This window comes from Pelodiscus sinensis, chromosome 1, assembly GCF_052426305.1.
Source record: "Pelodiscus sinensis isolate ZL-2025 chromosome 1, ASM5242630v1, whole genome shotgun sequence".
In the NCBI taxonomy this organism is placed as follows: Eukaryota; Metazoa; Chordata; order Testudines; family Trionychidae; genus Pelodiscus; species Pelodiscus sinensis.
Genome location: NC_143052.1, coordinates 29,925,008 through 29,949,138, shown reverse-complemented (window position 1 = coordinate 29,949,138; position 24,131 = coordinate 29,925,008). Strand labels below are relative to the sequence as shown.

At 40.5% G+C, this 24,131-nt stretch overlaps 1 protein-coding gene across 2 annotated transcripts in view; it reads right to left on the bottom strand.

Annotated features, from left to right (window-relative positions):
• The window catches only part of SLC2A13 (solute carrier family 2 member 13), a 352,851-nt gene that overhangs the window by 73,844 nt on the left and 254,876 nt on the right, over positions 1 to 24,131 (bottom strand). For both annotated transcript variants that reach the window (XM_006120405.5, XM_075927418.2), the window contains exon 6: positions 16,195 to 16,315. In XM_006120405.5, coding sequence (XP_006120467.1) covers positions 16,195 to 16,315 — 121 coding nt within the window. The remainder of the gene's footprint in view (positions 1 to 16,194; positions 16,316 to 24,131) is intronic.

The window sequence follows — 24,131 nt, the reverse complement described above, 5'->3', positions numbered from 1 at the left end:
AGGGAGAATGTTAAAGTTGCTCTGTTAAGCAGTCAAAGAGCCAAAAAATCACAGAACTGTTTGGTATGCACAGAAAAGCATCCAGTTATTCAAGGTATCACATTTGTGTTCCTAAAATTATACACAATATTCAGATAATATGTCATGTTTTTTTAACAAAACACATAACAGTGAGGAAGGGGAAGAGTTAAGATTCCAGGTGCACCTGTAATTTTGTCATGTTATTACTTCTAAGTGATTACCTTAGCCATCTTAATGCTTTTAACTTTGTTTTCTGATGAAATTTCCAAGGATTCTTTTTTCTTAAATAATTTCAAACTGGATATTAGATTCAATTGAAGTGCTAGGTTGGAAACCAATGGCCCTGTCCTACACACTTTAAAAGTTCTGCAGAAGGCAGTCTCTCCCCTGTACACCTTAAGGAAGTTGTGCTGTGAAGCTTAAGAGCTGTGTGACTTTTTACCTTATAAGGTAAGGAGACATGTCTAATTCACGGCAAACTTTACAGGGATCTAAGTTCAGTAAAGAGCTTAGCTCCTCCTCAAGGTTAGTGAGCACTTACACCTCCCATTGATTTCAATGGCAGGACAATATGCTCATCTGGATGATACATAGGTTTGCTTTACACCTTATCCTCATTTAACCCCTCTCCAGGTCATCTCCAGGAAACGTGTGCATACCCTTCTCTCAGGCCTCAGCTCCCTTCTGCTTCCTCTCCACTTCCGCAGAATCCCAGCATTCCTCCCTCTCTACCTTCTTCCTATTCTGCTAGCAGCAGTCTCCTTCACATGCCAGTGCTAATTCTGCCACTTCTCTAAGAAAAGTTCATTCAACCCTGGCTTACTTCTGACATCCACTATAAGCCCTAGTTCCCCAATACCATACCACCTACCACAGACTTAGGTACTGACTTTATTCTGATCAATCCAGGAAGTCCTGTTCCAGTTCTCTACTCACATGACTTTCCTACAATCCCGCAAATTCTGAATATATTTCCCCAAGCAGCTGCAAATATTTCCATATGAAATTGTTGATGTTAAAAATGGAAAAGATTGATCCGATCATGATCTATCTCCCTCACGACACAGAATATCACAGAATAATGATAGAGGCTACCATCTGCAAAATGAAACACATGGAACAAGAGAAAGCTGTCATATTAGGTTAGACCATCCAGTTCAAAAGAAACATTAGCCACATAATATATAACAACTCTGAAAAGATTATATAAGGTTAGACATTAAGCTCTTTGGGGTAGGAGCGGTCTTTGTTCATCACCTAGCACAATGGGCTTCTGATCCAGGATTAGGGAATCTAGACTCTGCTGTAATACAAATTATTATTATTGGTTCTTGTTCCCCGCTATACCTTGTCTCTGCATAATTTCATCCACAAAATAAATGTTACTACCACCTCCATGCTGATGACTCTCAGATTTACCTTTTCTACTCCAAATCTGTCTCTGTCTGTCCAACAAAAATCTTGGTCTGTATCTCTGACATCTCCTGATGGAGGTCTAAATGTCAGCTCAGGAGCAACAGGGCTAAAACAGAACTCCCAATTGTCTCACTCCAAGACCCTCTCATTTCTTTTCTTGATCACTGTAGACCTCTCCACCATCCTGCATATCACTCAGCCTCATAACTTGAGCATTCCATTTGAACCTCCTTATATCCAAGCAATGCCTAACTCTTGATGATTGTTTCTGCATCACACCTCCAAGATATGGCCATTTATATCCATTTGCACAGCAAGATCTCGTCCTGACTCTGACCACATGGCATCTTAATCCGTGAAATATCTTTTCCCCTTAGCATTGACAAACACAATCTTGCTTGCTCATTTCCAAAATGTTGCTATAAAAATCATTCTCCTAACCTTTTGCTCCTCTTTTTGTATCCCTGAATCAACTTTCCCTGTTCTATTGCATCAAAGATATGCAGTTTGTCACTGTTATAGCCTTTCCAATCTATCACAACCCTACATAGCACCCCTCGTTCACTAGTAAGATGTCTGTTCCTACCTCCAGTTGGCCTATGGTGCCAGCCTCAATTGTCCCTTTGTTAAATTTTCAAAAGCACCTTCTTAGGTTCTCCCATGATGCCACAAGAGTCTGCAAAACTAACTCATTATCCATCTTCAAAACACTTCTTGCCTGTGATAGCTAAAAAACAAACTTGATAATGGTTAGCCAGCTTTATGTTATGTTGACCAATATTATCTCATTGTTTCCTTGTGCTCCACCTTCTGTCTGAATCCATCTGTTGTCTCTCATCTTAAAATATAAACACTGTGGATCAGAGACCATCTATTTTGTTTTACATCTATACTGTGCCTAGCACAATAATCTTAGTCCATTATTAGGTTCTTAGGTGCTATGGTAATATAAATAATAAAGACATAATTAAAACCACTGAATTTATTGCACAGAGGCTTTTGATAGGAACACACAGTATCTACATAAAATATATCCTTTTTTTCAGAATTCCATTGTCCTCAGATGGACAAAATATCAGATTTGCTCACATGTTTAAAGGCACCCTTTTGTGACTAAAATGTACAAAGCATGGATACAGAGAGTTCACACATTACCTTTAGAATAATACTTTTGTAACCCTTATTTGTGAGTAACACATTCTAAAAATAATGCTCAGGGAATGAAGATGAAAGTATATTCTTCAGGATGGTGGAAATAACTGGATATTTCCCCATTCATACAGGGTTTGCTCCAAAGACCACTGACATCAATGGAAACGTCAATGAAAAATGGAGTTCAGTGGGCTCTGGATCAGATTCATCACTGATGTTTCAAATGAACAGCTATCAAGATCAGTGTTTTCAGTATGATGTGAAAGGAGTTTTGCATGCAATTTGCATTACTTATAGGAAAGGTGCCCTACACATTGGGCTAAAATGGAACTTTCCGCCCTCTAGCATTGTAAGTTACAGTTTCAGGTTTGATTTTGAGCAGCAACATGCTAGCAAAAGGTTAAATGCTAACACCTTGAAATGGCTTTCCTGCTTAAACAATTCCAGGATTTGTACTAGGGTCATTCTTCAATTCTTTAGCATGAGCTCTTCCCTAGAATTTTTATTAAATTTAGACGAGAGCAGGCAAAAGTATTCTGGAGTATCAATTTGTCCCTCAATGTACTTTTAGTTCTTTTGGGCATTGGAGAGAAAAGCAATCAGTCTGTTTCTCATTGTAATTCTCAGTTATTAGGGTGCCTGGTAGCTTTGTCTCTTCACTATCAGAAAAATAAAACAGGTATAACATTTTAAAAGAGAGGAGGTCTGCAATATCAATATATCACAGCTCTACAAATCCTGATTCTGCACTGTAAATAACTCATAGTTATGAATTTGGGTTAGCTGGTGCAGATGGCTGTTTTCTTCACACTCACTGACAGAATACCAAAGTATGAACTCCATATACAGTAAAAAAAAAATTGTTTGTTTTACTGAGCTTTTTGTAACTAAGACAATGCTATTTATTGTGGAACTCAAATATATGTTCTTTTTAACTTGAAAAATTGTTTTTATAATTTTTTTAGCATCTGGAGAGCTTTTGCATGTGTGGGTGTTTATAAATACAATTATTAATTACTAAATACTTACAGCTATTAACCATGTAACATAACTGATGTATGATATTATTAAGCATGAATGCCTTCATCTTAGTCAGTGAAGCATACTTGCTTGATGAGATTAGGAAGATTAATTGTGTGAGGATGACTCAGGCAAAGATGAACACAACAATATTTGTGTGCTGGGTACAGCAGATTGTCTCTTTTACCTTAAATGAACTTTATAGGTAACCAATTTCTGAAAGTAGCCAAATGAGAAAGTTCTTGCATTGAGAAAATGCACTCACAATAATGTGAACTGAAGAGTTACATAATGCATAGATGCATAGATACATTAATAGAGTCCAAGACCAAAAGGGATCATTGTGATCATCTAGTCTGATTACCTGTACAACACAGGCCATAAAACTTTCCCCAAGTAATTCTTGTTTGAACTAGAGCATATCTTGTAGAATTACTTCCTCATCTTGATTTAAAAATTTCCAGTGATGGAGAATCCATCCTAACCTTTGGTAAATTGTTCCAGCTGTTGATCTCCCTCACTTGTAGCCCATAAGGTTAAGTTGCTTTCCTGCCATATTGGATAACATGCATTTCTTGGGTTGATTCATACTAATTTGTTATTATATTCAGTATATATACAGTATATATTCTTTATAAAGTATGCATGGCATCTATGATTATCCACAGTATTAAGCCATAATGCAAGAAACCTACAATGTGTAGCCTATATGAACACCTAAAGCATATCAGTACAGTAAGTTAGCATAAGTGACCTTTGTTCTAGATAAAATGCTCACTTGGCTGCCCCTCAACTCCTGGGAACCAAACAGGGGAACTAAGCCTAGAGCTACTCCGGTTCATATGGTGCCGGAAAGGGTTGACCAATGACAAAACAGACAGGCAGGGCAGAGAAGTTTCCAGAAAGGCCAAAGGTAATGGCTTTGGGAATGAGATAATCCTCCTTAATATGTAGTTATAAGCATCATTCCACGAGGAGTAACGGTAGTTCGAACTAGGAAGCCTAGTTCGAACTACCTAGTTCGTGCCGCGTGTAGCCGCGCGTCACGGAGTTCGAACGAGCGGGGATTTAAAAATGGCAGCGCCCCGCTTATGCAAATGAAGCCCGGGAAATTCAAATCCCGGGCTTCATTTGCAATTGCGGTATGCCTACATTACCCCGCTAGTTCGAACTAGAGGGGTAGTGTAGACATACCCCTATAGAATAAGTGTACCCAATGATTTCTTATGGTAAGAAAATAAAATATGGGCATGGTAGGTTGGGCTAGAATCAAGCACTGCCAAGGCCCTATAAAATATCCTTGCTTTGGAGCTAAAGGGGTGCTTCGTTCGGTCGTCTGTTTGCTGTTCATAGAGCTTCCTGAATGCACGCTGTGAGCGTCTCTACCCTCTTTCATTTATTAGCTTAGCTTTATAGCATATCTTAGCCAGTCAACACTCTACCTGCCTGGACCTTTAACTTTATCGAGCATGTCAGAAACAAGGCTGGTCCTACCTCTCTTAACATCAGGTCTTCAGGAAGGAGTGTGAGGATTCTGGGCTAAGGAATTATTTAATCTTAGTAATCTTACCAGAGGGAGTCTTAGAATTGTATTATGTTCTGAGAACTTTATGCTTTCTGATATTTTTGTTATGCTTTCATTTATTTTAATAATGGTTCTAAGAATCTGGTATGGTCCAAATTTCAAGTACCCTTACATGTGCCCTGAAACTCCCCAATCTGATTTGGGACAAGAACCTAAATATCTTCTAGTCAAATGCAGCCAGTTGCGAGCCATAACCCCTAGCCCAGGTCTGCATTGTTTAAAATGTATACCTTAATTCCAGTCTGAGGCTGTGTAACTCAGGGGTGGACATAATTTTTGCAGGGCGACCACTGCAAGAATTTTAGTAAGTGGTCACAGACTTCACTTTTCTAATAGAAGGGTGCAGAGTCTGGGATGGAGTTTAGATGCAGGATGGGATTCTGATCTGAGGCAAGGATGTAGGAGGGTGCAGGGTCTTGGAAGGGGGTTGGGGTCAGAAGGAGGTATAGCAGGATTCAGGAGGTGGTGGAAGTACCTGGCCAGGAGGTATTTATCATAGGTGGCTCCTGGCTGGCTGTGCAGCAAGGCATTCATGGCATTGTGGCCCCATGATATTCAAAGCTATCAGCTGCTGCTGGCAGGCAAATGTGTCTCTCCACACCTCTTGGGGGGCAAGGAGCAGCAGGACTTCTGTGTGTTGTCTGTGACAGCAAGCACCCACAGCTCCTTATAGCCAATGGGAGCTGTAAGGATGGGACCGAGGTAGGGACAGCACATGGAAGCTCATTGCCAACTCCTCCAAAGGATGTGCATAGACACACCTGCGAGGAGTCTCCAGCCGTGGTGCTTTTGGAAGCGGAATGGTTGGGGCCATATCAGCAAGACAGTCTCTGTAAGTGCTCTGCTGGGCTGCAGGATACTTTCCTCTGGTCCCAGCTCAGAGGGCCATGGCAAGCCGGAGGAAAATATTTGGTGGGCTGGATCCTGTCTGTGGGCCATATTTTGTCCACCACTGGGCTAGCTTCAATTTGTAACCATTATATTGTTTTATATCTTTAACGGCTGGATTAAAGAACCTATCTACTATACATGAACCCCAAGAAGGTACTATGATCAAGTCAGCCCTTAACTTTCTCTTTGTTAAGTTAAACAAATTCTGTCACTATAAGGCATGATTTTTAATTCTTTAATTATCCTTGCAGCTCTTCTCTGAATGTTCTCCAATTTATTAACCTTCTAAATTGTGACCACCAGAACTGGACACAGTATTCTATCAATGCCAAATACAGAGCTAAATTAACGTCTATATTTAAATGTGAACCCAATACAAATGGACACAATCACTGTCAGTTTCAAACTGCAACTAATACTAAGGACAAAAACATTGTTTGAGCACAAAGACCACTCTGCAATATTTCTTCTGTACCTCGTGACTATGCTGTCAAGGAAAAACAAAAGAGAGCCGTGAAGAGAAGAGGCAAATGAAGGGAAGAAAAGAGAGAAAAGACTAAAGAATGGAACAATATGTCAATAAAGACTGTCAAAAGCTGGGTCTGTTTCCCTGAGAAGAGATGGATGGTATGCTCAAACCACTCAATCACTGATTTTTCTAAGAGTTTGTTAAGATCCAGGAAAGATATTGCAGTAAGCTAAAGTGTTACTGAACCTCTTTCAAATCTAAACAAACCCTATGGAAAAGGCCAGGGGTGGTTTGTGGAGCTAGGAGCAGTTAGGCCAGTATTAGAGAATGGTTAGTTAATTTTTAAACATTTTATTTCTGAGTCAATTCTTTTTTGGAGACTGCTAACTTGCACTCTGGTATCTATGCCTCTCTCTGAAGCCTCCTGATAATTTGTACTTTAAGACAGTTGATGATGTTGATACTGTTTCAAGTGACTTGCTCCTAAACAAAGTAGGGAAATACAACCTCCTGTAAGGTGCGCATAACTGCTTGGAAAACTGAATCCAGAGAGTTAATCATCACTGGTTCACAGTCAAGTCGGAAGGGCATATTCAGTGGGATCCCATAGGGATCAGTTCTGGGTTCAGTTCTGTTCAGTATCTTCATCAATGATTTAGATAATGGCACTCAGAGTACACTTATAGAGTTTGTGGAAGATAAACTGAGAAGGGTTGCAAATACTTTGAGGACAAGATTAAAATTCAAAAAGATCTGGACAATATGATCTGGTATGGAGAAGTGGTCTGAAGTAAATAGGATGAAATTAAATAAGAACACATATAAAGTACTCCGTTTAGAAAGGAAAAATTGATTATACAGATATAAAATGGGAAATGATTGCCTAGGAAGGAGTACTGCAGAAAGGAATCCAGGAATCATAGTGGATCAAAAATTAAATATGAGTCAACACTAACACTGTTTCAAAAAAAAGGAAACATAATTCTTGGATGTATTAGCACAGGGGTGGGCAATACTTTTTAATTGGGGGCCATGCCTTCAAGATGTTGGCAAGTGGTCAAGGGCCGCATTTCTACTGAGTATGGGACTGAAGTTGGGAACAGAAGGAAGCTTGGAGGTAGGAGACTAGGTACAGGAGCGGGTGTGGAGAATGAGAGGGAGTTTGGGTGAAGGAGGGGGTTGTGATCTGGGGCAGAGGTTTGGGGTGCAGAGTCCAAAATGAAGTATGTGTGCAGGAAAGGATTCCAGCTTGAGGGAGGGGCTCTAAGAAGGGATGAAGGGTCTGGGAGGGAGTTGTGACCTGAGTGAAGGGGGTTCAGAGGTTTTGGGCAATGATTTGGGGCAGGGGAATGGGGTGCAGGGTCAGAGAGGGGGTATGGGAGCCAGAGAAGATTCTGGGCTAGGGGAAGGATATAGGGGTATGTCTAAACTACCCCGCTAGTTCGAACTAGCGGGGTAATGTATGCATACCGCACTTGCTAATGAAGCCCGGGATTTGAATTTCCCGGGCTTCATTAGCATAAGCGGGGAGCCGCCATTTTTAAATCCCCGCTGCTTCGAACCCCGTGCAGCGCGGCTACACGGGGCTCGAACTAGGTAGTTCGGACTAGGTTCCTATTCCAAACTACAGTTACTCCTCGTGAAACTAGCGGGGTAGTGTAGACATACCCTAGGAGAGGGTGCAGGGTCTGGGAGGGAGTTGTGACATGGAGGAAAGGGGTACAGAGGGTTTGGGTAGTGGCCTGGAACAGGTAGTGAGGGGGAGAGTAGAGGAGGTGCCAGAGGCAGGCTCTGGCTGGGAGGTGCTTATCTAGGCAGCTGCCAGTCAGCAGCCCTGAAGGAACCTAAAGGATGCAGCTGCAAGCTGCTCCACGCAGCTCTGCTCTGAGCAGGGTGAAGAAATAGGTGGGGAAAGTAGGGAGGAGGCTTCATTGGGTTCTCCTACCGCCAGCAAAATATCTTAGCTGCTATTGGTCAGAAACTGGCCAATGGGAGCTGAAAGAATTTGCTGAGGGGTGGGACAGAGCTCGCTCCCAGAATAGAGCAATTACATTTAAAGCGGCTGCTGCTGTGCTGTGCTTAAGGGTCCCAGAAAGGCAGCCACAGGCCAAATCCGATGGCTTGGCAGGCCACATCTGGCCCACTGGCAGCCTCTTGTCCGCCCCTGAATTAGCAGGAGTATTGCAAATAAGTCATGAGAAAGAATCCGTCTGCTCTATTCCACATTAATACAGGCTCAACTAGAGTACAGCATCCAGTTCTGGGTGCCACATTTCAGGAAAAATGTGGGCAAATTGGAGAAAGACCAGAGTAGAGCAACAAAAATGATTAAAGATCTAGAAAATACAACCTATAAGGGAAGACTGAAAATATTGGATTTATTTAATCTGGAAAAGAGACTAAGGAGGAACATGACAACTGTTTTCAAATACATAAAATATTGTTATAAGGAGAAGGGAGAAAAATTGTTCTCTCTAAGATCTGAGGATAGGACAAGAAGCAATGGGCTTAAACTGCAGCACAGGAAATTTAGAGTGGACATAAGGAAAACATTCCTTATAGAGCGGTTAAGCACTGGAATAAATTGCCTAGGGAGGTTGTGGAATTTATATTATTAGAGGTTTCCGAGAGAGCACGTTAGACAATTGCCTGACAAGGATGGTCTAGATAATGCTTAGTCCTGCATCGAGTGCATGGGACTGGAATAAAAGACCTTTTGAGGTCCCTTCCAGTCGTGAGTCTATAATGATTCTGCTACTGAGAAATGCATGATTGTAGGAAGAGAAATGACCTATAAGTGGCATTTTTTTTATATCATATGTGAGTGAAGCCCAGTTTGTGAGCACACTTGGATTTAAGGAAGGATCTCGGCAGGCAACCTATAACTTTTATTACAGTAATTTCTCATTTAACACTATAGATATGTTTCAGAAAATGATTGTGTTAAGTGAAAACATGTTATGCGGGGTCAATTTTCCCACTGAAAATAATGGAAAAGGTGGGAGTTGCATTTCAAGCGGTGGTGTCTGTTGGGACTGGTACATAAGGTTGGGGGAAAAGGGGACTGGGTTACAGCAGGGAGGGGAGGTGTTTGGCTCTGGAAAAGGAAAGAAGAGGAAAGGGGAAGGGGATTGGGTTGGAAGTATGCCCCTGTGACGGGTCTGCCGAGATCCACACTGCATCCGGGGGGAGGAGGGGTCACTGGGGAACAGCGCAGTGAGCGGTGAACCCTCTGCTGCTTTGCAGGGAGGCGGGGGAAACCCCACGCAGCCACCGGCGATGGGCCGGCTGGGGAAACCCAGCCGCTGGCCGGCACTCAGGGGCGGAGGAGATGTGGCAAGGCGTCCGGCGAGGGGGAGTCAACAGGGAACAGCGCAGCAAGAGGCGAACCCTCCGCTGCTTTGCAGGGAGGCGGAAGAAGCCCCGCGCAGCTGCCGGCAACGGGCCAGCTGGGCAAATCATGTTATTCCGGGGATGGTCATGTAACTCAAAAAACGTTCCCTAAAAAAAAATTTATATGTTTATATGTGATTTTAAGTGTGTTTATATGTGATTTCCACCATATCCTTGTAAAGAAGGACAAAGGTCAAATTTTACACTGATTTACACTCTAAAGCAGTTTAATCCCTTTGTTCTAGGGCTGTAATAGTGTGGCTGATTAACCGATTAACTGATAAGCAAAAGCTTATAGGTTAATGCTATAGACTACACGCATTTCCCTCCCCCTCTCCTTGCCACTACATTTTTTAGAAGGCTGACCAGCTGCCCATCTTAGTCCTGGCTTGCAATGGAACTGGGACCTATCCCTGCTGTGGCTCTGCATTTAAAGCGTACAAGGCGCTGGTAGGTAGGCAGCCCAGCTCAGTTCTGGCTTGTGCCAGGTCCAGGAGTTACTGCCACTCCACGCTGCTGCCTCTGATACAGAGCACTCTGGCTGCTGTCCCCGCTCCTGCGGACTATAGAATAGTCAGCTAACCAATAAGAATTCATGAAGTTACTCAACTATTCAATTAACCGATATTTAACATCCCTACTTTGCTCCTCTATTAGCTTTGAAGTTACTGATTGTGATATTTTCTGTTCTTAAACTTAAGTGCAAGTATCTGTGTGGCACAGCTCTTCTATGGGGTGGGAGCTGTCCCCAAGCTACCTTATAGAAAACACCCACACATGAAAATTACTTTTGAGTCAGGAAAGCAATTGTGGGGGTGAGGGTTGGATTTTTTTGGTTAAGTCTGTTCCACCTTCAATCTTATTCTAGTAATCTCTGTAAAAGATGAGCAGGGGAATACAGATCTTAACAATCAGCAGACAAATGAAACATGTGCAGTAGTATTTAGACTTATTTTATAGACATCAGACTCATTCCTACAAAATAGATCCTGCACACTTAAATTATTTACAGACAGTACAGTGCTAGGGAAATTTTGTTTTACAACAGAATACATGGAGAAGACAGTTTGTTCAAATTACTATTTTATAGACTGTATCAGAAACACTCCCACACACCAACACACAGAGGCATCAAAATGTTTAAACATCTTACTTCCAACACTTATGGTACATTTCCACAGCAAAAAAAACAAACCAAAACAAAACCCCCACAACTCTACCGCTACAAATCTCAGCACCTGGACCAACTGACACACACACACCTATTATGAGGCTAAAAATATCAGTGTGGACGTTCCACCAGCTGAGACTCAGAGGCCTGGTGAGGGAGATGGGTCTCATAGCCCAGGCTCCAAAAATGTGTGAGAATGTCTACACTGCTTTTGAGCTTCGTGACATTTTGAGCTTCGTGGCATGAGCCCTGTGGGACCAAGTTGACCTGGGATCTCAGACTACAAGGCTGTTCCATTAATGACTGGCACACCTCCCTAAAGTCCTGTTATTTTTTACTTTTAAAATATCTATAAACACCTTCTTATTACTTATAAGATGTCTAGTCAATGAGAGATATTGAAACAGCTGTCCTGCAGGCATCCTCCATCTATCAACCACGATGATCAGGGATGTAACTCCATGGTCTGTGTGACTCCAAAACTTTGACTGCCAGAAGTGGTGACTGGATGACAGGGCATGGATGACTTTATAATTGCTCTGTTTTGTTCTCTTCTGAAGTACCGAGCACCAGCCATTGTTGGAAGGATACTGGGCTAGAAGGACCATTGGTCTGACCTAGGATGGCCTTTCTTATGTTCTTAATTGGGCTCTGCTGAGAGAGAAGAGAATCCAGCTCCCTCTTCTAGTCCACATTTCTAACAGGAACAGAAGCAGTTAAAACTTATTTTAAACAGTAGTTCTGTGTGATATGACTTTGAATATACAGGACGCAAAGCCACTCAGTAAGAAAGAGCCATTTTAACACAGCTTCTTTTCAGGAAGGAAGTCTATGTATGAAATTTATTACAAGAATAGACTTCATAGAATAGATAGAAGCTGTTCTCCTGGAATTTGTTCTTTAGGATGAAAAGGTTTGGAAGAAACACAAGTTGGAGATGAATTCCTCCAGGGACTCCACTGGAGACCAAATGTTTTTCTAATTGCTTTTTCTTCACTTGAAAACCCACTAAAATCATTAATGTTCTATTCCTATTGTCTTGGTTGGAGGAGACAGGAATTCTGTTTTTTATGGAACTGTGAGTAGCAATGGTTGATACCAGATACTATAGAGGAGAAAGTATGACCCCCTTTCCATAACTGACAGTTACCCATAACATGCTTATGAGAGAAGGGTTTTCTAATCTCAGGGAGTTAGTAATATGCCGAGGACCTGAATCAAGAGGATTGATATCCCACTTACAATTTTATTCTATATAAGTGTAGACATTCTGGTTATTCATACAAATGTCTAAACTTGTTTTGAATTCTGCCAACTTATTGGCATCAAGGCCTACAAGTTAAGTATGTGTGGCGTGGAAAACCATTTCCATTATTTTCTTTTAACTTTGTTGTTAGTTTAATTGTGTGTCTCCTATGAAAGTACAAACAGGAGCACGAGACCTTCTCTTTTATACCTTCATTATTTCACATGACTCTCACATGTTCACTATTATCTTTATGCAAAGAGAGTTCGTTTTCAATCTCTCTGAATATGGAAGTTTTTCGTTACTTCTTATAGTTTTTCCCTCCTTCTCAGGATCTCATCTCTTAATGTCCACTTTTGGCTACGGCTTGCCAGAAATATATTGTGAAAACCATTCCACTGATTCATATAATCGCATCCCTTTCTTAATAGTCTAACATCTTGTTTGCTTTTTTTTGCCACAACTACACATTGATATGTCCACAATAATATCATTTACAGTTCATTCCAAAATCAACTATGTACACAGAAACGGTCCTGTGGCATCTTAAAGACTAACAAACAGGATTTATTTGGGCATAAGCTTTCATGGGGAGAAAAAGGCTAACATTTCAGGTTGTTCTCCAAGGATTAAAGGAAAGTGCTAGTATGAATGTCCAAATGTATTTTCTATAACCTTGCTAAGTTATCAAATATAACTTTACTAAATGTGTAGATAAATTATTTATTTGTAAATAAAAAAAGTTCCTATAGTGTAAGTGTTGCACCTGTGCATATTGGCGTTCCCAAGCATAAAATAATTATAATAATTTATGTGGGGCTCATTTTGGAACTAGAATCCATCAACTCTCAGGCTGTCTAGACTGCATCCCTTTTCCGTAAAACGGATGCAAATTAGACACATCGCAATTGCAAATGAAGCGGGAATTTAAATCCCCCCCGCTTCATTTGCATAAACATGGCTGCCGCTTTTTTCTGTCTTCGAGCTCTGACGGAAAAAAGCGCCAGTCTAGACGGGGATCTTTCGGAAAAGGCTTTATTTTCTGAAAGATCCCCGTCTAGACTGGCGCTTTTTTCCGGCAGAGCTCCGAGCCAGAAAAAAACGGCAGCCCTGTTTATGCAAATGAAGGGGTGGGGGATTTAAATCCCCGCTTCATTTGCAATTGCGATGTGTCTAATTTGCATCCCTTTTACGGAAAAGGGATGCAGTCTAGATACAACCTCAAAGTAATAAATGGAAATCTTTAAATCAGGCTACAGAGTAACATAAATAGTCTTTGCTGAGGAAGTTAACACATAAACAGATGATATTTGCACTCAGGGATCTAATAAATGGATGTATCCAAACCCCTGAATTCAAGTTGATTACCAGCATTTGTGATACTCTCTCTCTCAAAGATGCCCAGATCTTACTGTGATGGGGTGGACCAGGCCCTGATATCCCCTGTTGGAGACCATGTGGTCCTGCCACACCTTTCCCCAGAATAGGACCATAGAGAAGTACTCCAGACAGGCTAGAGTAGCTGAAGGAGGAACCAGCCAATCAGGGGTCCAGAAGATTTATAAAAGGAACTGGAGACCAAAACAACAATCAGTATTTCTGGAGCCCTGAAGGTGTGCAGACCAGGGACTGGCTGGCTGAGAGACCAGCAGCACCATTGGCAGTTCCATGTAGAGAGCTAGTAAACATGGACTATGATGGATCCTGCTAGATGTGTAAAGCCCCGAGACAAAGGTGAAGAAATTGTCTCCAGAGGGGAAGCCCTAGGGGCACCACTCTCTCCAACTGGGGAAGACACTAAGAGGGACATTAGCAAAGGGCATTGAAATGGACGCCTGTTAGGTGTGTATCCCGGAAGGGGTTTAATTTACACAGGGTGAGACTTGGACAGAGGTCTGAGTTGCTAAAAGGCTTTAAAAGAAGAGAGAGTGCAAATAATCAGGAGGCTATGAGGTTCCTTTCTCCAGACTCACTTCTGGGATATGAAGAGCAGCCAAATGTATTTCTTGCCACTTCTGACATTATTGAGGAAATTAGCCTGTCTCTTCCCATCCCCAGGGTCTCTCTAGGAAGGTCCTCAGCACCACAATCTTCCTGTATCTCTTAGGAGTTAGTTATTCACTGTGAGTTTATTAGAATCCAAACAAGCTGGAGAAAAAACACTGATCAGCCTGAGTTCTGATGATGAAACAAAGTAGCAGATAGCAGGAACAGACAGCTGAATATTAGTGCTCAAATATTCTGCACACAGAAAGGCATGGAAATTTACAGTATTTGGGAAAATATTCAATTCACACATTTCTAGAATAAACACAAGACTCATTTAGTCTATATGTAACCCACACATCTCGTGTGGTTACTGAGCAATGCACGTGGTGCCTAGAACATAGCAACAGTTAAGACCAAGAGATCTCTACAGCATGGGCTGGGAGCCAACTGGGAGCCCATGCTGTAGAGGTCTCTTGATCTTAACTGTTGCTGTGGTCTAGGTACCACTTACATTGCTCAGTAACCACACTAGGTATGTGGATTATATACTTCCTCTAGGTGAGGAAGTGCAACCTGAGCTTCAGAGACCCAGCTGAGATCCCAGACGAGCCCCCACTTGTAACTGCCACCGGGCAGATTTGAACTTGGGACCTCTGGAACTGAGTAGAGGAGCCTCTATCCTCTGAGCTAAAAGCCAGCTGGTCATATGTAACCCACACACCTAGTGTATAAGTCTACTAGGGTATGTCTACACTGCCACCCTAGTTCGAACTAGGGTGGCTAATGTAGGCACTCAAACTTGCAAATGAAGCCCGGGATTTAAATATCCCGGGCTTCATTTGCATGTTCCTGGGAGGGCGCCATTTTTAAATGCCTGTAAGTTCGAACTACACCTTCCTGCGGCTACCTGCAGCACAGACTAGGTAGTTCGAATTAAAGCTCCTAATTCGAACTACCATTATTCCTCCTGCAAGGAGGTTTAAATCCCAGGCTTCATTTGTAAGTTCGAATGCCTACATTAGCCACCCTAGTTCGAAGTAGGGTGGCAGTGTAGACATATCCCTATAGTATTAATTTGTCAAGCAGAGACTCTGGATTGGAACAAGAATTGTTTCCGCATTTATAGCATTTGAACTCAGTCACATTTAAATAGTCTTTTCTCAGTGGAATACTAACGTTTTCCAGTCTGCCAGCCAAATGAATCCTGACAAGTGCATATGTAAGACTGCAGTCTCCAAAGGGATAAGACTATCTATAGATTATCCTATGCATTTCAATAGCTAAGTCAAACCTGAAGATGCTTAGTTTATACTAAATTCTGGCATGGAGAAAGAAACAATTTTTGCTATGTTACCTATTTGGATATTTTATTTCTTAGGGGAGAAAACAGTGAACCAAAACTCAAACTACAGAAAATTGTGGAATACATTTTAGAAAAAATAGTCTGAATAAATGACTCATCATTTGAAACAAAAACTGCACGAGCTTCTATGAAAGTGCACATTCAATTTGCCATTAATAAAGATTAATATGATTGTGTCTGTTTTGAATTAATTAAGAGTTCTGTAATTATTAAAATTTGAAAAGAGAGAACCCCCTTTATAAAAAATAGTAAAAAAAAGAGTAAGAGGCTCAAATGTTTTCTGGGAGAGCTTGTAGTTGTGGTGAAATGTAATGTCTTATAAAGGAACAACCACAAGCACGTTACCCACTTACTTAAAAAAATGTTTAGAGCCTTGCCTTCATTGAATATTTACATTGTGTAATAGGGCTGCAACACTTGCAAAGTTAGGAAAAATCTTGCAGAAGAATTTAAAAAACAATTGATCATGAAATCTCACCTGTAGTTTGTGCAAGTAGAGTTTTGACCTGAAGGATCTGTTGGGTTAAGGGTGACTCGAGGTGAGACCTGAGCTGACAGCAAAAATCCCAAAGCTAGGATAATGAGTGCTACAGTAGTACCTAAAAATACAAAAACAACAAAGATTTTACTTCTAAGTTTGCAAAATAATTCTCTGCAGCAAAGATGCAAGTCTGGAAAAAGGAAGACACCCAATTTATAGGAGCATAACACAATATTTCCCTGCTATGATTAATCTGTTATACAGGACCTGAGAACAAAATATTATTTTTTGTAGTTGGGATCAGAGTTAAATTAAACAGCCCTGAATTATTACGCAGTTACTAAATTATTCAGTTGTTTGGTTTGTATTTTTTTTTAAACAAAGTTGAAGACTGTATGAATTAACTCATATTCCTTTAAGGGACACAAATAATGTTAAAAAAGCAGAGTTAAATAGTGGCTTTTAAATCACATGTCCCTTGCTCCCAGAATCCAGACCCATCTGGAAAAAAGGCCAATAGCAACATACTTTTGCAGCACACAATCCCTAGCAATTTGGAAACAAAAAAAAAATCTTTTTTTTTTCAGAGAACTCGGTAGCAATGTTTCCAAAAATATAAACAGACTGTTATGAATCATCGCCCTTCCACCAATCCACTTGAATCCCCAGAATTCTTTGTGAATGTATTGTGACAGTGTATAACACCCAAAAGGAGAGGACACAGGCAAAATAGATAAAATGCAATGTATTAAAATACGTTATTCCTAATACAAAATGTTAGACTATATACATTAATAGCACCTTGCTCAGTTTTCACCTTAGACCTAATAATTAGCATAAGTTTCTTTGCTACTGGGAAGAATACTGTACTGAGTCCTATATCTTGTGTCATCTATTTTTAGTATGCTCAATCACTGTGAGATCATATTGCATATTATGTTTTTATTTATAAACGTATCTTTGTACATACTATATATGTGAAGTCGATAATCATATAAGTTACAAAGAAATATGATATACTTCAGCGTTGATGAATGAAAGTATCATCCACTTTGACCAGTGCACTTGCTGTTTTCACAATAATCAATCTTGCTAAGACTAATTCTAAAAGCATAAGCATCTTTAAATAGACTTTTAATATCAATCCACCAGAAAAAAATGGTGTCCACCCTCCAAATTTCATCTGTTCAAGGCTCAGAATGACAAGAATCAATCTAACACCAGTTAAAGCTTTTCTCCATATAAAAATAGTATGTCTTCAAAGCCTGCTGCCTTGCAGCCCTGCAGAGCTTTGTTACTGGAAAGGGAAGTCAGGATTTTCAACTTCCCAGTAGAACTCAGTTCTCATTTTAGTGGTCTGGAAAGACCACAGATATTAGAAGTCGGAAATGTAACATTTTTAGGTACAGAAAAGCAATTTAAAGTAATTGTGGAAGGTTATCTGGCGTCCTCTGAACCCTATATATTTCAACGAATGGTGACAAAGGAATTTGGTGTCTGGATGGAAGGACACACTAGAGGCTGTAATTTAAAAATAACTCCACAAGCCATTTCTACAGCAGATTTTGTTGTATAAATTAGGTGGCACATAGACAAATATATGATGGAGTGGTTTTATTGAAGGCTGATTTGGAACTCCCTCTAAATCTCACTTACGGCTTCACCAGTCATGAGGAATGTGACTATCCCAAACTCATTCTGATAAACTCTTTATACTGTACCATACCTTCACATATTCCTTTATTTAACTGTACTGTATATACATTTCACACACAGAAAATAATCAGTATCTGCCTGTATGTGTAATACAATAGGCTTGTCATGCACATTGAACTAACATCTTCACCAGAGGATCTTATAAAGTACTTATTATCTGAAGCTAGTTTTGACCATATTTATGCTGAAACAATAAGTCCTTCTGTAACATATGGGGATAAATTCACAAAGCACTTCAGCACTTTACTAGTGGAACGCAGCAGTTGTTTAGAAGTGCACAACACTGTGGAATAGTTCAGGACAAGTGAAAAATACTTTATTCAGTTCAGTTGGCATGGGGAACAAATGTACTGCAGGCAGAATGTAATTGTATCTAAGAAGAAGAGCACAACACAGACTTTAAAAAACACAAACACTGGTGTGTGCCTGGCTTACAGACTAAAATCTTAGGTAGATATTCTGTAGAGAAACCTACCCACAATATGGGTTTTTTTTAAAGGAAAACACAGGTTTCTTGAGAAAACTAATTTACAAAATATGAATACTACTACTATTCTGTGTTGAGAACACAGTTTGTTTGATGTGTTGTATTAATAGTTACATTATTCTGGTATTATAATACTGTGCACCAACATTTGTCAGCAATGTTGCCAACATGAACGTGGGTGTTTTTGGAGCACACAGTCAGTTTACTTATGCTGATAGATCTTTTCTGATCCAAAAGTCTAAGCCAAATCAGGAAGTTTAAATCTCTGGAGAAATTATGAAGCCATCATCAAAATAAAAATGTGGATTTTCAATTTATTCTATATTTGGTTTTCTGCTGCTACGATGACTATTTACATCAACGAGGACAGTCCTCTGGGTATGCTGGATTTCATCCTGGATTTAATGTACTTTCCGAACACCATAAACCAGAACATCAAATATTTTGAGACACGTTTCACGTGGGGAAATATCATCAAATTTATATTCATTCTAAATATGATTTGTTTATCTTTTGAGAGGTTGACCTAACACTGAAATATTGTCCTTCATCCCTTAGCTCCTTGTCCAAAAGAGGAGGAGGAAAATATTCAAATTTGGCAAACAGACATTAAAGTTATTTCTGGCTATTTAAAGTTATTTCCAACACAAACCATATAGGAAATCATTAACTATAGCTATTTTATGTTCTCTCTATTATATACAGCTAAAATGTTATCATATGTACCAATACAGTGTGTTTTAAGACTGCCAAACTCTCAGAAAAAAACCTAAAACAGACATTACACCTGTCAAAATCTCAGCACATTTTACATTTAATGAACTTTAAAGATACAGAACAAATGAAAGAAAGACAACTGGCGTCAAGATCTAGCAGGAGCTGGAAATTAAGTGGAGTCAGTAGCCAACCTGTTAAAATTCTGGCTGTCTTCTTTCCTTTTTGGCAGAAAGAAGCCTCTGGTAACTTTTGTAACTTTTCAGCAATCTATCAGAATGTTGCCAGCTCTTTCAAACTAGTGAAAATGTCAAGCTTCAAATGGTAAATATTCCTTTACAGAACATTGGCAGAGAAAGCAAAAAGTCCATATCCATTTAAGATACAAAAATTAGAGTAAAGCTACTTTTTAAATTCAAGCTTTAACTGTGATACTACAGACCATAGCTAGTCCAGTCAATGTCAGGACATTACCACAAGACAATACTGTACAGTTACACCTATGCAATGTTTAGAAATAATACTTATTTCACAACTTTATAGATTTGTGTACACTTTTCGAATTTTTCATGCATTTAGCTTTCATATATCCATGTAGTCAGCGAGTATTATTCTCATTTTAGATATTGAGTGTGGCAGCAGAGAAGTTACCCACAGAGGCAGCATCAGTTGTATATGGGTTTAGAGTTCAAGGTTTCCCAATTCCCTTGAAAGGCAGTTCAAAGTAGCAGAGTGAAAAATGAACACTTGCCAACATAACCTAAACCCACAATTTGAAACACTGTTCACTGGAGGATCTGAAGAGCAACACGGGATCTTATGTTTATTTATTAAGCATCCCTCCTGCTAAGATGCTGTGTGCTGCACAACCAGTTAAAATGCAATAATAGAAGACATACAAAAATGAAAGCATCATCACATATGTGACTTAAAAACAAAACACTGTCTCCCCCACCAAGCTCTAAAAGCAAAGCACCACACAAAAAGCTCTAGATACTATTTAGAGATGAAACAAAGAGGAATTCTATGGCACCTTAAAGACTAACAGATCCTTTTAGGCATATGCATTCATGGGTAAAAAAACACTTTAGGCATAGTCTATGCATTTGATGAAGAGGTTTTTATCCAAAAAAGCTTTGCCCAAATAAATCTGTTAGTCTAAGGTGCCACAGGACTCCTTGTTGTTTTCACAGATACAGATACCCCTCTGAGACTCTTTAGAAATTGTGTGACCTCAGGCTTAGCTTGAGGGGAGTTAGTACCCTATTTTTCCTTTTTTAAAAGGCCTCAGGATAAAGATGACTAAAAGTAACTCAACAGTAATTAAAATAACTGAAAGTAAACCTAGTCCAGAGAAAGGGTCTGGAAAAGGACATCTTTATGTACTAATTCCTTTCTGCATCTAAGTGCCATAAAACACATGCACCTTACAGTATTCTTCTTGGTTTTACTACAGTGACCACCTACACTTTTACTAAGCTACTTTGTGAGAAATGTTTGTGTGAACATTTGCAGATCATTGATCTCTGAATATATCAGTCAGAAGGCCAGGTCACAAAGGGCCCAAAAATTCCAGAGGCAGTGACTACAGTCTGACTGTCAGGACCTAAAGGGATCTTTTTTCAATTCTGGCACTGAGGCAATGAAAGATACACTATGCGTAAAACAGAGTACAAGATTAGTTTTGTGTTACAGCAAGAAATAAGCTGCAAGTATTTGGAGAGTAATAATAAAGTAAATACAATTCTGCTTTCTTCTGCTTTTGTTCATGCCTCATGATAGTATTTGATGTACCACACAGGAAGATAATGACTGAGTAAATAGCATTAGATGACCGAGTTAGACAAATTCATATGGCATATACTGCTGTTAGAGCGATATACAGTAAACAGTTTGAGAACTAAACAAGTGGCCTGATTGGGTTCAGTCACAAGTAGTGAAGTACATATTATTTTGACATATGTTTTAAATTGCTAGGAAATCTAAACAAAGGTCAATAGCATGAAAGCTATAAGCAACTGAATCCAAAGACTAAAGGTGGATTTGATAAATCAGGCTCATATCTGGGGAGCACGATCACATAGGTAAATTACGTGCCAAGAGATATGGGAAAAAAACCAAAGATGTAGGTTTTAGAGATGGGAATGAATCATTCAACATTAACTACAGATTGAACCTCTCTAGTCTGGCACACTCTGATTTGGCAATATCCGTGGACCGACATGATTTTAATTAGCCAGATGTCTACTTATGAGTGTGGCTAAGCTTCCCACTGTCCCACAAAGTTTGTTTACAGTCACCAGTCCCGGTTCTCACTGCTCTGTGCTGTTTTTTAGCTTTAATGTACCCCTAAATATCTTCTTAGAAACTAGTAAGCAGTGGAAGTGGTGGTAGCCCAGCTAGACAATACTGACCCCCAAATTATCTCTGTCAAGTTTCAATACTTCTACTGTTGAATCACGTATAAGATTCAAGTTGTAAAAATTTGCACTGAACCGGCATTATTTGAAACTAGACAATTAGCCCATCATATGACGGGATTTTCAGGTCTCTCCTCCACGTCGGTATTCTCTCCTGAGCCTCTGGTCTCCTGCTCCATCTCTCTCTCCTCCTACTACTACCTCCCTGCCTCTCTCTCAGCTCTCCTCCGCCTTCTGTCTCTCTCTCCGGCTCTCTCTTACTCTTCTCCCCCTCCTGCCTCTCACTCTCCCTTTCTCTTCTCCTCCTCCTCCTCCTGCCTCTTACTCTCTCTCCGCTCCATCTCTCTCTTTCTCTTCTCCCCCTCCTGCCTTTCACTCTCTCTCCACTCTCCTCTGTCTCTGTCGGGAATGCATGCTCGTCCAGACCCCACCCCCTGGGCGTGTACGTCACCGCCCTGCCCTCCTTCACCTCCCGCCGCGGCGCTCGGCTGACTTCTGCACTGCTCAGCCGGCCACTGCGTGGGAGCAAGCAGCGCAAACGGACTCCCTCTCTCTTTCTCAGCTCTCGTCTGCTTCCTGCCTCTCTCTCTGTCTCTCTCTTTCTCCTCTCTCCCTCCCACCTCTCACTCTGTGTTTCTCTTTTCCTCCTCCTGCTGCGTGTCTCTCACTCTCTCTCTCTCGCTGTCCTCCACCTCCTCTCTTCTCCTCTCCGTCTCCTCTGCATTCGCTCCGCTTTCCTCCTTTTGAATCCGGTGCCCTTTCCTGACGTCAGAGATGCACGCTTGTCCAGGCTCCACCCCCTGGCTGTTCCCTCTGGGCAGCGCTGTTGCCTCCTGCTGCTGCGCTTGGCTGACTTCTGTACTGCTCAGCCGGGCCGCCGTGCAGGAGCAAGCAGCACAAGCGACTGGGCACCACTCTCCCCATGCAGCACCCCTGTGCTGCATGGGAAGCGCGGATCCCAAACAGTCATTCGTGCTGCTTGCTCCTGACTGGCACAGAAGTCAGCCGAGCGCCACGGCAGGAGGCAACAGCGCCGCCCAGAGGGAACAGCCAGCGTTTCAGCATTACAGAGTCACAGACATTGGGCTACTATATATATGATGTGGGTACCTACTGTAAGTTGAACACACCAATTGGCTAACTGTCGACACCAACATGTACAGTTATTACACACAAATGCACATTTTTTAGGCAAAATGAATGCAGAAAAATTTTGCTGATGCAGCTTTGGTGCTATGAAGTGAGAGTTTTGTTTAAATGTATTGCTGTTCCACTCTGGCAAATAACTTACTGAAAGTTAATTGAATAACTTATTTTTACTCTTGAGATGCTTAAATCCCTGATACTGAGGCCACCACTGTCAAATTCAAGTTCCTGGGCCAAATATATGAAAGCAGTGGAACTGTTCAACCACACAGATATCTTTTCTTAAATGGGCAAAACAAATTTTCTAAGCTTGTTCTCTGAAATGAGAGAACAGGTTTGGTAGAAACTTTCCAAAATAAAATTAGACCTCTCAACCTGAGACAAACACTTGGCATGAAGAATTCCAGGCCAAATAGTCTAGTAAAGATACAAAAATATGAAAACAGGGTCTTATATTAAGAAATGTTGAGCTACATTAGCTATAGGCAGCGCTACTAGTTCTGCCCATATTGTCTTCCTAGAACTGTTTTGATTGAATTTAAGTGTGAGGTTAATGCTATTATATAAGGATGCTTAGCTAATGGCTAAAATTCATAAGGCATGAAGAATTTTACACTCTAGTTTCTCATGTGACTATGCTGAATTAGCAACTTCATGTTAAACCAGTAACCATAATGCTTTTCTGTTTCATATTTGGAAGGGCAATGGACAGAAGAGCGTTCTTCGCTTTCAAGAACACAGCCACTTTTTGCTTTCTGTAGTATTTTCTGATCTAATGTTAAATATTCACTTTAGTTTCTAAAAATTACATATGCCATATTATGTATTTAAAAATTAACTGTGAAGTTCAGCACATTTGATAGCTCCTAAATTAAAGTCCTAATGGGGGTGTACATACTATTGTCAACCGTGCCCTAAAGGAGAAATTGCAGCTGAACAAATACGCTTGTGATACATTTTAAAATTGCTTTAATTCTTTAGCTTTTAGGTGCACATCATTTTCATTCTTAAAAGGGCAATGTGAATTTCATCTTACTGTATTTAAACATACACACACACAATGGCTATGTCTACACAGCAGCATTATTTCGGAATAACTCATGTTATTCTGAAGAAATATAGTCTGCGACTACATATAAGCAGTTATTTCAACATGCTGTTGAAATAATGTTGAGCTGGAGGACTACTTACTCCAATTCCTGTAACCCTTATTGTATGAGGAGTCAGGGAAGTCGGGGGAAGAGTGCTCTATCTTGAAATAACTGCAGTGTAGCCAGTGCCAAAAGTCGAAATAAGCTATTTTGACTAAAGCTACACAAGTAGCGTAGCTCAAGTTGTGTAGCGTATTTCAAGTTTTGCCCTGCTGTGTAGACATGCCCAATGTGTGTAGGCAAACTAAGGAGTCAGTAAAAAGTCTCAGAGGAGCAGCTATGTTAGTCTGTAAGTTAAAA